This window comes from Littorina saxatilis, linkage group LG1 (assembly GCF_037325665.1).
Source record: "Littorina saxatilis isolate snail1 linkage group LG1, US_GU_Lsax_2.0, whole genome shotgun sequence".
In the NCBI taxonomy this organism is placed as follows: domain Eukaryota; kingdom Metazoa; phylum Mollusca; class Gastropoda; order Littorinimorpha; family Littorinidae; genus Littorina; species Littorina saxatilis.
The window spans coordinates 79,638,033-79,650,532 of record NC_090245.1 but is presented as its reverse complement, the minus strand read 5'-3'; the positions used below and the strand labels follow the sequence as shown (position 1 = coordinate 79,650,532).

Sequence of the window (12,500 nt, the reverse complement as noted above, 5' to 3'; positions counted from 1 at the left end):
TCGAACGACAAAAGCTCGAACGACGAAAGCTCGAACGACGAAAGCTCGAACGACAAAACCTCGAATGGACATAAGCTCGATGCGACAAAAGCTCGACGCGACATAAGCTCGAACGACAGAAGCTCGACCGGACAAATGCTCGACGCGACAAAAGCTCGATGCGACAAAAGCTCGACACGATGACACACACACATGTTGCTAATCTTGTGTAGAGCGATGTTGTCAAAACTGTTTATATGACGTCATATATATGGCTGTGTTCATATTTTAGTTTCGAGCGGCAAATTGACTAAATTGTTTGATATCGCTTAACGCGTTGTTGTTTGTTGTTTTTTGTTGTTAGGTTGTTGTTGTTGTTCTTGTTCTTGTTCTTGTTCTTGTAAGTACGCTGCTGGATTACACACACACACACACACACGGCTGCGTCTGCAGGTGACCCGTCTGCAGTTTTACTAGATATTGCTCGTCCTCGGCATTTGTCCTTTGATTGTGTGCACTTCCAGTAGATCTTTTTGTCTTTCTTTGCATCCACATTGTAAGTGAAGCCGTCCAAACATAACAGAGGCTTTCCCTTTTGTGTCTTGGTTACCTCCATGGCGCAGGCAGTGTGTGAAGCCGACACGCCGGTGGAAATAACAACCAAGAAAAATGTTCATTCAAAATGAACAGCGTCGATGCAATGTCCACCAAAGATTTATTTTGGGAAGTGTTAAAAGGTTAGGGTCAAAATTCAATGAATTGCATGTTGTGCTGGATATATAAATTGTTTATTTCAGTCAATGCTTGCTATGAATTGATCAAACAGCCACAAGAAAAAACAAGTCGCGTAAGGCGAAATTACTACATTTAGTCAAGCTGTGGAACTCACAGAATGAAACTGAACGTAGTCCGCCGCTAGTGCAAAAGGCAGTGAAAGTGACGAGCCTGTTTGGCGCGGTAACGGTTGCGCTGTGCTTCATAGCACGCTTTACTGTACCTCTCTTCGTTTTAACTTTCTGAGCGTGTTTTTAATCCAAACATATCACATCTTTTTGTTTTTGGAATCAGGAACCGACAAGGAATAAGATGAAATAGTTTTTAAAACGATTTCGGAAATTTAATTTTGATCATAATTTTTATATTTTTAATTTTTAGAGCTTGTTTTTAATCCAAATATAACATATTTATATGTTTTTGGAATCAGAAAAGGATGAAGAATAAGATGAACGTAAATTTGGATCGTTTTATAATTTATTTATTTTTTTACAATTTTCAGATTTTTAATGACCAAAGTCATTAATTAATTTTTAAGCCACCAAACTAAAATGCAATACGGAAGTCCGGCCTTCGTCGAAGATTGCTTGGCCAAAATTTCAATCAATTTGATTGAAAAATGAGGGTGTGACAGTGCAGCCTCAACTTGTACAAAAAAGCCGGATATGACGTCATAAAAGACGTTTATAAAAAAAAAACACCAAAAAATCGTCCTGGAATATCATTCCCAGGAAGTCTCATGTCAAATTTCATAAAGATCGGTCCAGTAGTTTAGTCTGAATCGTTCTACACACACACACACAGACAGACACACACACACACACACACACACACACACACACACACACACACACACACACACACACGCACATACACCAAGACCCTCGTCTCGATTCCCCCCTCTATATTAAGACATTTAGTAAAAACGTTTTAATTAAAAAATAGAGCTTGTTTGAAACAGGTAGAAAGGAAGAGTTGATATTGCAATATCTGTACGTGGGAATGTGGTGAAAAAGAGTGCTAAAAGTAGTAAGTCGGCCTCAGATCCATTTCAAATATTTATTGCAGAAAAACAAAATACAAATTAAAAACAAAACCACAGAACCATTACCAGGTGTCATAGGAATGTTTGAAAACAATAGTTTTAATTTTACACTGTAAATACAGGAATCAGAATTAAACACCTCAAATTGGCACATGCATAATGAATCACCTGGAATTGCAACAGGGAGATACTGAAGTAATTGGAAACAAACACTTGAAATTGACAGAGAAACAATTGAAAATATATTACTGACATGAGCGTACAATATTTTAATGGAAGTGCATTTTTAGCACGAAGCATCCGCAGGAGGATGCACTAACAATTACATAGTGCCACAAAATGTGTACGGACATTTCACAACCGTGCATTATTAGCACAGAACACATACATGGGGGCGCACAAAACATTATTGTACCATGATGATGATCGGGATTGTTGAAGATCTTTTCTTGTGCAAGGCGCCCCTGTATGACCGCAACTGATCCAACCGGCCGCATCTGAACAAACGACGTCGAAACGGCGCGAAACACGTCCTCTCGGTTGGTCTCGGATTGACTCGGCTCCTCTCGGTCTTTTTTTTTGTGTGTCTTTTTTTCTTTTCCTTATGGTCGGAGTGGTATATTTATGTACATCTTAGATTAAAAAAAAAAACACCCGAAAGCTGTGTTTAATCGTTTCGCGTAAATTGTACATTTTTTTCAGCTTTGAAATTGTTTTGGCTTGGAGAGTCAGCGCGCTTTGGCTTGGAGACTAATTCTCCACAGGCACGTTCTTCCCAACCACATATACCAGCGTCGTCCGCGACGCTGGAATCAGTTCCGACTGTGCATGATAGTTTCGATAATTTCTGATCACAGTGATCACACTGTTGATTCGGAGAAACTTTTTTTTTCTGAATTGATATATACTCACAGCTAGCAAGCAAACAAACAGTCGTTAATTTTCCCGTGCCGCTTACCTAAACCTTTTCCAGACAAACAGTCATTCCCAATTAAAACAATAACAATAATATAAACCCCGACACGATCGTCCCCCTTCTTTTTTCTCTCTTCGTTCTTCTCTCTCTCTCTCTCTTTCTCTCTCCCTCTCTCTCTCTCTCTCTCTCTCTCTCTCTCTCTCTCTCTCTCTCTCTCTCTCTCTCTCTCTCTCTCTCTCTCTCTCTCTCAGACAGATTAAAAAAACACCCCCCAAAAAAACAGACAGGCTAAATAACACTGAGAAGGACACGCACAGACACGTTCGAACTTTCGTCGTGTCGAGCTTTTGTCGCATCGAGCTTTTGTCGCGTCGAGCATTTGTCCGGTCGATCTTCTGTCGTTCGAGCTTATGTCGCGTCGAGCTATTGTCGCGTCGAGCTATTGTCGCGTCGAGCTTTTGTCAATTCGAGGTTTTGTCGTTCGAGGTTTTGTCGTTCGAGCATTTGTTGTTCGAGCTTATGTCATGATTGTACCCTGACGTAATGAATCTAAAAGAGACACAGAATTCGGTTTCATGTAATGTGATTTTAATTTCGTGCAAGAACAACGTTCAATAATCCTTTTGCTAATAAAGAAATGCGTGATGAAATCAAGAAAGAAAACAAGTCGCGTAAGGCGAAAATACAATATTTAGTCAAGTAGCTGTCGAACTCACAGAATGAAACTGAACGCAGCAAGACCGTATACTCGTAGCATCGTCACTCCACCGCCCGTGGCAAAGGCAGTGCCCGTGGAATTGACAAGAAGAGCGGGGTATTCGTTGCGCTAAGAAGGATAGCACGCTTTTCTGTACCTCTCTTCGTTTTAACTTTCTGAGCGTGTTTTTAATCCAAACATATCATATCTATATATTTTTGGAATCAGGAACCGACAAGGAATACGATGAAAGTGTTTTTAAATTGATTTCGAAAAAAAAAATTTGATAATAATTTTTATATATTTAATTTTCAGAGCTTGTTTTTAATCCAAATATAACATATTGATATGTTTTTGGAATCAGCAAATGATGGAGAATAAGATAAACGTAAATTTGGATCGTTTTATAAATTTTTAATTTTTTTTACAATTTTCAGATTTTTAATGACCAAAGTCATTAATTAATTTTTAAGCCACCAAGCTGAAATGCAATACCGAACCCCGGGCTTCGTCGAAGAGTACTTGACCAAAATTTCAACCAATTTGGTTGAAAAATGAGGGCGTGACAGTGCCGCCTCAACTTTCACGAAAAGCCGGATATGACGTCATCAAAGACATTTATCAAAAAAATGAAAAAAACGTTCGGGGATTTCATACCCAGGAACTCTCATGTCAAATTTCATAAAGATCGGTCCAGTAGTTTAGTCTGAATCGCTCTACACACACACACACACAGACACACACACACACGCACACACGCACATACACCACGACCCTCGTTTCGATTCCCCCTCGATGTTAAAATATTTAGTCAAAACTTGACTAAATATAAAAAGAAAGAGAAACAGATAGACAGACAGACAGATAGACAGTGGAAGACAGAAACAGAGAAAGACAGAAGCAGAGAGAGAGAGAGAGAGAGAGAGAGAGAGAGAGAGAGAGAGAGAGAGAGAGAGAGAGAGAGAGAGAGAGAGAGAGAGAGAGAGAGAGAGAGAGAGAGAGTGAGAGAGAGAGAGAGAGAGAGAGAGAGAGAGAGAGAGAGAGAGAGAGAGAGAGAGAGAGAGAGAGTACAATCATGGACTAAGCGAGACAGACACACTGTGCTCGCCTTCATAGGCGAGAATTTTTATGTGCGTTTTCAAAATGTAATCTTTGGGTGTTTGTTGAATCGTCACTCTCCTTTTCTTCTTCACTCTCATTCCCCTTCTTTTCCTCTTACTCTTTCCTTGTATCTACCTCTGTTCCTTCTTCAGCCCTTCTGTACTTACCCTCTTCTGTTCCTTTCCCTTCTTTCGTTCTTCACCTTCTGTAGGCCTCTTTTGGATTGGCAGTGCACGGCCATTCCCTCTGAGGCCTGTTGTCTTAAGCACTTTCCTCTTTCTTATTTGCAAACTCTTTTTGCCTGCTCTAGCTTCTTCTCTCTTATACTGTTTCCTTTTTTTGCTACGTTCTTCCCTTATTTATTCTTTTTACTGTTCTTTTCCCTAGCTCTTCATTCTTTACTTTCTTTCTGCTCTTGCTCTTTTAGGTATCTTTAACTTCTATCTCTTTATCTTTCTTTCTTTTCTTCCATATCTCTCTCTCTCTCTGTCTCTCTCTCTCTCTCTCTCTCTCTCTCTCTCTCTCTCCATTTCTATCTCTTTTCTCTTTCTCCTCTCCTTCCCTTTCTCTTTCCCTATCTCTCCCTCCTTCCCTCTCTCCCTCCTTCCCCCTCTCTCTCTCTTACCTTCCTACCCTCTGTCCCTCCTTCCTTCTCTCTCTCTTTCTTCAATGTGTGTTGACCCCTCTGTTATTCCTTCTTGTTTGTCGTGTTAGCCAAAGCTTCACTCTTTCACAAGTATCGGCGTGAGTTTTGTAACGAAGTGTGCGCTGATTTCGTGCTTGTGTTGCTTGGCCAAAGAATTTAGTTGTGTTTTTGTATTGAGCACTATTCAGAAAAGGGTGTGCGGGAACTGAATAGCGATTGAAAGTCATTTTTCCACTGGCAACCGTCGGAGGCAGTAGGCTTAAGGTTCAAGGAAGCCTATCTTTTTACATTTAGTCAAGTTTTGATTTTTTTTTACACTTCAGTGAAGTCTATGGTCTGAAGTTAGTTTCTTTAATGGGACAATGCGCAGCACAGGTATGTTGATTTATCTGTTGATTGTTTGCATTATGATTGCCTTATTGTTTACCGAAATATGCCTATTATATTGCACCGTTTGCAACTTTGTGCTCGGATTTACCGCACATGTCGAGACGTTTTTCTTCAATATTTTTTTACGTTGTTTATGCGTTTTCTGTTGATTATCGGCTTGTTTTGTTTGAGCGAATAAATTGTCCGCAATAATAACTGTAGATGATGAAATTTCAAGTTTGATTTGATGAGTATTTAATTTGTAGGGTAATTTTGACATTAATTTTTTTATGGATTTTAAATTCGCAGTTAACTTGTAATTATAATGCCGAAAGGGAAATATACGATGGTTAAGCTAGTTTACTTTGATAATTTATGCGCGAATTCATGGTCTGACCGGATTAGACTATTTGAGACTTTGGACGATTCGCTTAATTTCGCTGCCTATTTTGTTTTTTCAGTGTTAGTAATTCTGGTATTTGAATGTTATGAGTTATTACTTAAACCGGAATCTGCGTCACGTCAATGTAATAATTATGCTTTAATGATTTGTGCTTTCTTTGACGCCGTCTCGCCATTTAAAGAGGTGATTAACATGTTTGAAGTTATGCGTTTATGAGAATGTGCTTTGATGTTTCATCTTAGTTCTTCTTGTATTCTAAATTACTTTTTGTAGTTTTCACCAGGGTCAGCGTCATGGTCACGGCACAGGGTAGGCCTATACAACAATAAACCTCCCGTAACATCACCTGCGTGAATTCTTCAGCGTGAGAAAGAGGCAGTAAACGTGTCCCATAAACTGAATGCGAGTACACACACAGACAGACAAACAGACACACAGATAAACAAAGCAAATACAAGCAAAACATACCTTTCCCTTTCTGGTTTGCTGGGTTATGGTCTCGTGCAGATCTTTGTTTCGTTCCGACCGAGACATGTCGCGTGCGTCTCGACCAACCAGCTCCTCGTTACTGAACCCCGTGATACGTTCGTACATGTGATTTACATACTGCAACACCCAAGACAGACAACTCGGGTCAGTTGCTAGCAAAGTTAACGAGAAGCTCCTTTCATGTATAAAATAACAGTACATTTGCGAAAACCCCGTGATGCGTTTGTTCATGTGATTTACATACTGCGACAACCAAGACAGACAACTCGGGTCAGTTGGTTGCACAGTTAACGAGAAGCTCCTTACATTAAAAAAAACCAATACATTTGCGAAAACCCCGTGATGCGTTCGTACATGTGATTTACATACTGCAACAGCCAAGACAGACAACTCGGGTCAGTTGCTAGCACAGTTAACGAGAAGCACCTTACATTAAAAAAAAAACCCAATATATTTGCGAAAATCCCGTGATGCGTTCGTACATGTGATTTACATACTGCAACAGTCAAGACAGACAAATCGGGTCAGTTGCTAGCACAGTTAACGAGAAGCACCTTACATTAAAAAAAAAAAAACCAATACATTTGCGAAAATCCCGTGATGCGTTCGTACATGTGATTTACATACTGCAACAGTCAAGACAGACAACTCGTGTCAGTTAGAAGCAAAGTTAACGAGAAGCTCCTTACATTTGAAAAACAACAGTACATGTCTGTGAAAACCCCTCGATGCGAGAAACGCATCCTTCCACTTAAAGACATACTAAAAATTAACCGCCTGATTTCTGTGGATAGAGGCATCATTTCTTTTGGCTGAAGAGACGCTCATGTTAATCTGCGAATTTCACTCAGAAAAAGTCTGTCCTCAACACAAGAGGCAGTCAGGTTGTTGATTCTCTGCAGCTAATTTATGTTGACACACTCTCAACTTGAAATGCCGTCGCGATATAACCTTCGTGGTTGAAAACGACGTTAAACACCAAATAAAGAAAGTAAAGAAAGAACTTGAAATGTTTTTGTTTGTTTTTGTGTTTTTTTTTCAACTTTAAATGTTGGCCCTACCTGGATAACGTGTTGTTCGTTGGTGATCTCCACGGCATCCGAGATGCTGTCTAGAGCCGTCACCAGGGCCCCGCACGCCCTCAGCTTCCTCTGGGTTCGAACCTCCCCGTACGACAGCTGGTGCAGCTCGTTAATACACACACCCACATTGGTGCTTTCTTGGAAACGCTGTAAAAGAATTGAATTGAACTTTATTTTTCTCGGGGGCCCGGGTAGCTCAGGTGGTAGAGCACTGGACTTGTGATCGAGAGGTCGCTGGTTCGAATCCGGGCCGGGTCGGACACGGGTCAACTTTATGTGCAGACCCAGAGACGGTATTCATCTCCCACCCCCGTGTCACCACAATGGCACGTTAAAGATCTTGGTCATTCTACCATAAGTGCAGATGTCTGATACCACCTAAACACGCATACATCAAAAAGCCGTGAGGGCGTAAAACTCAAATTGTATAAACCAATTCATGTCCAATATAGGCAATTAAGACCTGACGGACAATAAGCCCCTTAAAATGTACTACTTATTTTTCGAGTTTTCGAGAGTGGCAGAATAAGCAATGCAACCATGCTTTTCTTCATCCGGCCCTCGCCAAATGCGTGTGTGTGAGTGTGTGTGTTAGTGTGTGTGTGTGTATGTGTGAATGTATGCGTGTATGTGTTGGTGTGGGTGTGTGTGTGTTTGCTGTGTGTGTGTGTGTGTGTTTGTTTGTGTGTGTGAGTGTGTGCGTGTGCGTGTGTGTGTGTGTGTGTGTGCGCGTGCGTGTGTGTTTGTGTGTGAGTGTGTGTGCGTGCGTGTGTGTGTTTTATACATATCTTGACCTGTGAACTGTTTGGCAGATCCATACAAATTGGTTAGTTGAGTGCTCGTGCATTTATATGTTTATTCAGTAAGAAACCGTGAAGTTCGTTAATTTACCATCCTCTCATCCTGTTCGCACATCTTTCAAATTAATCAGATATTGCAAAAACTTACCCTGTGAAATCCTGCCTTGAGCAGAGGTAATATAGAGGGTTCGTCTTTATCACTTTGACTGAAAGAAAAAAAGAAACAGAAAATTAGTCAAATTGTGAAGATCGATGATTATGGGATGATTTTCAAAAAATAAATAACTCAATAACTTGCAGATTATTATAAGTATTCATAGCAGAAACATTTACTAATGAAGTGTTACTGAAAAGCTCTCGTGGTAACATCATGTTTTAAATACAGTGTTTTCATTATTTCACACAAGCGTGTTTTGAATAGTACCTGTTCTCGTAATTATAGACGCACTTCTGTAATTATGTCTCGTCAAAGATGAGGTGACATATTTCCACTAAATGTTGCCCGTTCCCAGATTCACACCCCCACACACACACAACAAAGGAAAAATCCTCCGTCAGAACACACACCCACAAAAAGTGTTGTCGTACATTTTGAGATGGCTATAGCTCTTTCAGCTATTTTTGTCTTTTAATTTTCACTTTGAAAATGTTTTCTGTCACCATCAATACAAATCAGTCAAAATCAAACAAGCCGTTCAACCGTAAAAGGTGTTTGATCTCCTTGCTACTTATTTAAGCCTCAACGCCCGTCAAAAGGCTTTTTCTTTCAGACATTTTTTGTAGGGTTGAAATCATGGATGAAACAAGTGGTACTTTAACACGGGTCGTATAAATGTTGGTGCCAGTTTTGGCAGTCTGCGTTTTCTTTGATGTGCGTGAAAGTGAAAAAAGATCGGGGCAGAAAAAAGACAGCGAGAGGAAGAGAGATACTTGAGTACAGAACAGTGGCGCGGCAACAAAGGCCAGGAAGAGAGATACTTGAGTACAGAACAGTGGCGCGGCAACAAAGGCCAGGAAGAGAGATACTTGAGTACAGAACAATGGCGCGGCAACAAAGGCCAGGAAGAGAGATACTTGAGTACAGAATAGTGGCGCGGCAACAAAGGCCAGGAAGAGAGATACTTGAGAACAGAACAGTGGCGCGGCAACAAAGGCCAGGAAGAGAGATACCTGAGTACAGAACAGTGGCGCGGCAACAACGGCCAGGAAGAGAGATACTTGAGAACAGAACAGTGGCGCGGCAACTAAGGCCAGGAAGAGAGATACTTGAGAACAGAACAGTGGCGCGGCAACAAAGGCCAGGAAGAGAGATACTTGAGAACAGAACAGTGGCGCGGCAACAAAGGCCAGGAAGAGAGGTACTTGAGAACAGAACAGTGGCGCGGCAACAAAGGCCAGGAAGAGAGATACTTGAGTACAGAACAGTGGCGCGGCAACAAAGGCCAGGAAGAGAGATACTTGAGAACAGAACAGTGGCGCGGCAACAAAGGCCAGGAAGAGAGATACTTGAGTACAGAACAGTGGCGCGGCAACAAAGGCCAGGAAGAGATACTTGAGAACAGAACAGTGGTGCGGCAACAAAGGCCAGGAAGAGAGATACTTGAGTACAGAACAGTGGCGCGGCAACAAAGGCCAGGAAGAGAGATACTTGAGTACAGAACAGTGGCGCGGCAACAAAGGCCAGGAAGAGAGATACTTGAGAACAGAACAGTGGCGCGGCAACAAAGGCCAGGAAGAGAGATACTTGAGTACAGAACAGTGGCGCGGCAACAAAGGCCAGGAAGAGAGGAAGAAACAACGACGGCTTTTCTCTGCTTTTGATGTTGGGTCGATTTTCCCGTAAAACACACTGGCAAGTCATAATATTTGCATACAGACTACTTCAGCCATCGACCGCATCCTGAACTCATGTCAAAATGAGTTCGGCTCATTCTCGCCTTGAGTTTCCTTACAGATTTTTGTTTAACATATTTAGAGCTTTTTGTAATGTATTATTGATATAAGCAGATTCGCGATCGTCAATAATGATTTTTCATGGTGTTTTGTAATTTTTAAATTACAAAGGAATTGATATGTAAGACAGTTTCAAGCGAGCTATTTTTCGCGGCTGTATTTACTGTGCAAACAACTCTAAATATGGCAAAAGTGTCACGTGATAATCAACCGTTTGGTTTCGGCACTCACTGGAGCAGGCGATTTTTTTCTGTAACCAGTTGACAGTGATGAAACCATATATTACGGTCTCCTTCCGGCAGCAGTCCCAAAATTTCGACTTGTTTTGACCTCAGAACGATGTCTTTATCATAAATGTAAAGAACAGAAAGGAGATCACTGTCGAAGTCGGCCAATCTGCAATCATTTTCGTCTCGCGAAAACTGATCTCAAATTTAGATCAGTGCTCGCGAAAACCATATGGGAGATACCTGTATTTTTGTTTTGATAGATTCGCGTACGACTGTAGCGTCCGGTCAGGGAGAGAATGAGCCCAACTCATTTTGACCTGAGTTCAGGATGCCATCGACCGATGAAAGACAAGCACTGGATTCCACAATCACAGCGCCGACGCTGGCTTCCAAAACTATCGGAGTGACAAAACGTACAGTAATGAACAAATCCCAAGTCGATATATAGAGTGACAAGAATGAGGTGAAGAATTGTTTTAAACTTTTGTTTGTATATACTGCTACCATGTGTACATCTTCTCCAAACACTGCACCATGTACCAACAGTAGCTTCCACTAAAGTACCGGAACGATCAAACGTTCAAAACTAGACAGACCCAACGCTGATAAGGAACAAAAAGAATGATAAACAGAAAAGTCACTTTTGTGCATACATATTGCTACCATAACTGATGAGAATAAAAACTCACTTTTGTTTATATACAAAATCAATAACGATGTACTTGTCTACAGACAAAGCGCCATCTTTGGTTTTCGCAATGATCAGTTTGACCAAAAAAGCAATGCAAGACAAACTCCGAGATGATCTCGAGTGACAAGAATAATGAGAATAAATACTTACTTTTGTTTACATACTGCTACCATAACTGTGTAATCGTTGCTTTTGGCACTGGCGCGCATTGATCTGCAACAGATAGTAACATGATTAGAAATGTTTGGGTACAAACGAAGCATTTGACGCTAAATTATTATAGCTCACTCAATGTTTCTTGAGGCTCTCAAGTGTGCTTCTTAAAGTGTAAACAATACTACACTTGGAAATAGTGATGCGAATACGTTTGGAAAGGACACTTAATAGACAATCACAATTACACATGGTGAAAAGCTGTCGAGTACGCAAAAGAACATCAAAGTGGCCAAAATGTATGCGAACACAGAGACAGAAATGGAATAGACAGAGAAGGGGCAAAAGGTAAAGAGGAAGACTGACAGAAAAGACATATATATATATATACAAAAAACAATGTATGCAACATATCTATTCAATAATATTATTAGTATTTAGTCCACATTCAGATAAACAAACATTTAGATAAACAGATGAGACAAAACAACACGTCAAAGAAGGGAGTATCGTTGAAAATGTCCAACATTAACAAGAACAATAAAGGAACGTTTGATTTAGCGCAAAGGACAGAACTCACAATACAAACTAAAACAAGTCAACATTAACATTCTTCTTTGAGGATTTTTGTGTTGGTTTGATTTTGGAACATAGGAAGTCTTATTCTTGTAGAACTTCCGTTGAAAACGCGACATTGGTTATACAAAATTGAAGCAGCCCTGCTAACCTGCAAAGCGTCTCGGCGTCAAAGCCTTTGGAGGACCTCTTGTCAATAAAGGCCACGTCATGGTGGCGTTGCAGGAAGTTCTCCAGTGCTGATTCCGGCGTGAGAGCGAGGCTGCATTTGTAACCGAGGCGCTCCGCTGCCTGCCACAGGCTCTCGCTCTGCGCGTCCTCCTTGCTAAATACTAGCAGGATCTGTCAACATGGACACACGCAAATTGACTGAGTTAATGCGTACATGAATCTATCTGTCTGTCTGTCTGGCTGGCTGGCTGGCTGTCTGTCTGTCTGTTTGTCTGTCTGTCTGTCTGGCTGGCTGAGTGGCTGTCTGTCTGTCTGTATGCTTGTCTGCCTGTCTGCCTGTCTGTCTGTCTGTTTGTTTGTCTGCCTGTCTGTCTGTCTGTCTGTCTGTCTGTCTGACTGTCTGTCTGACTGTTTGTTTGTTTGCT

At 41.0% G+C, this 12,500-nt stretch overlaps 1 protein-coding gene and 1 non-coding gene across 2 annotated transcripts in view; one reads left to right on the top strand and one right to left on the bottom strand.

The window, feature by feature from the left end:
• Positions 1–12,500, bottom strand: part of LOC138950833 (high affinity cAMP-specific and IBMX-insensitive 3',5'-cyclic phosphodiesterase 8B-like) — a 55,920-nt gene that overhangs the window by 17,087 nt on the left and 26,333 nt on the right. The window contains exons 4-8 of the mRNA XM_070322554.1: positions 12,056–12,246; positions 11,326–11,388; positions 8,450–8,507; positions 7,481–7,648; positions 6,399–6,536 (exon numbers count right to left, since the gene is read on the bottom strand). Coding sequence (XP_070178655.1) covers positions 6,399–6,536; positions 7,481–7,648; positions 8,450–8,507; positions 11,326–11,388; positions 12,056–12,246 — 618 coding nt within the window. The remainder of the gene's footprint in view (positions 1–6,398; positions 6,537–7,480; positions 7,649–8,449; positions 8,508–11,325; positions 11,389–12,055; positions 12,247–12,500) is intronic.
• On the top strand, positions 7,686–7,759 carry Trnat-ugu (transfer RNA threonine (anticodon UGU)). The gene has a single exon. It is a non-coding gene; the product is annotated as a tRNA-Thr (tRNA).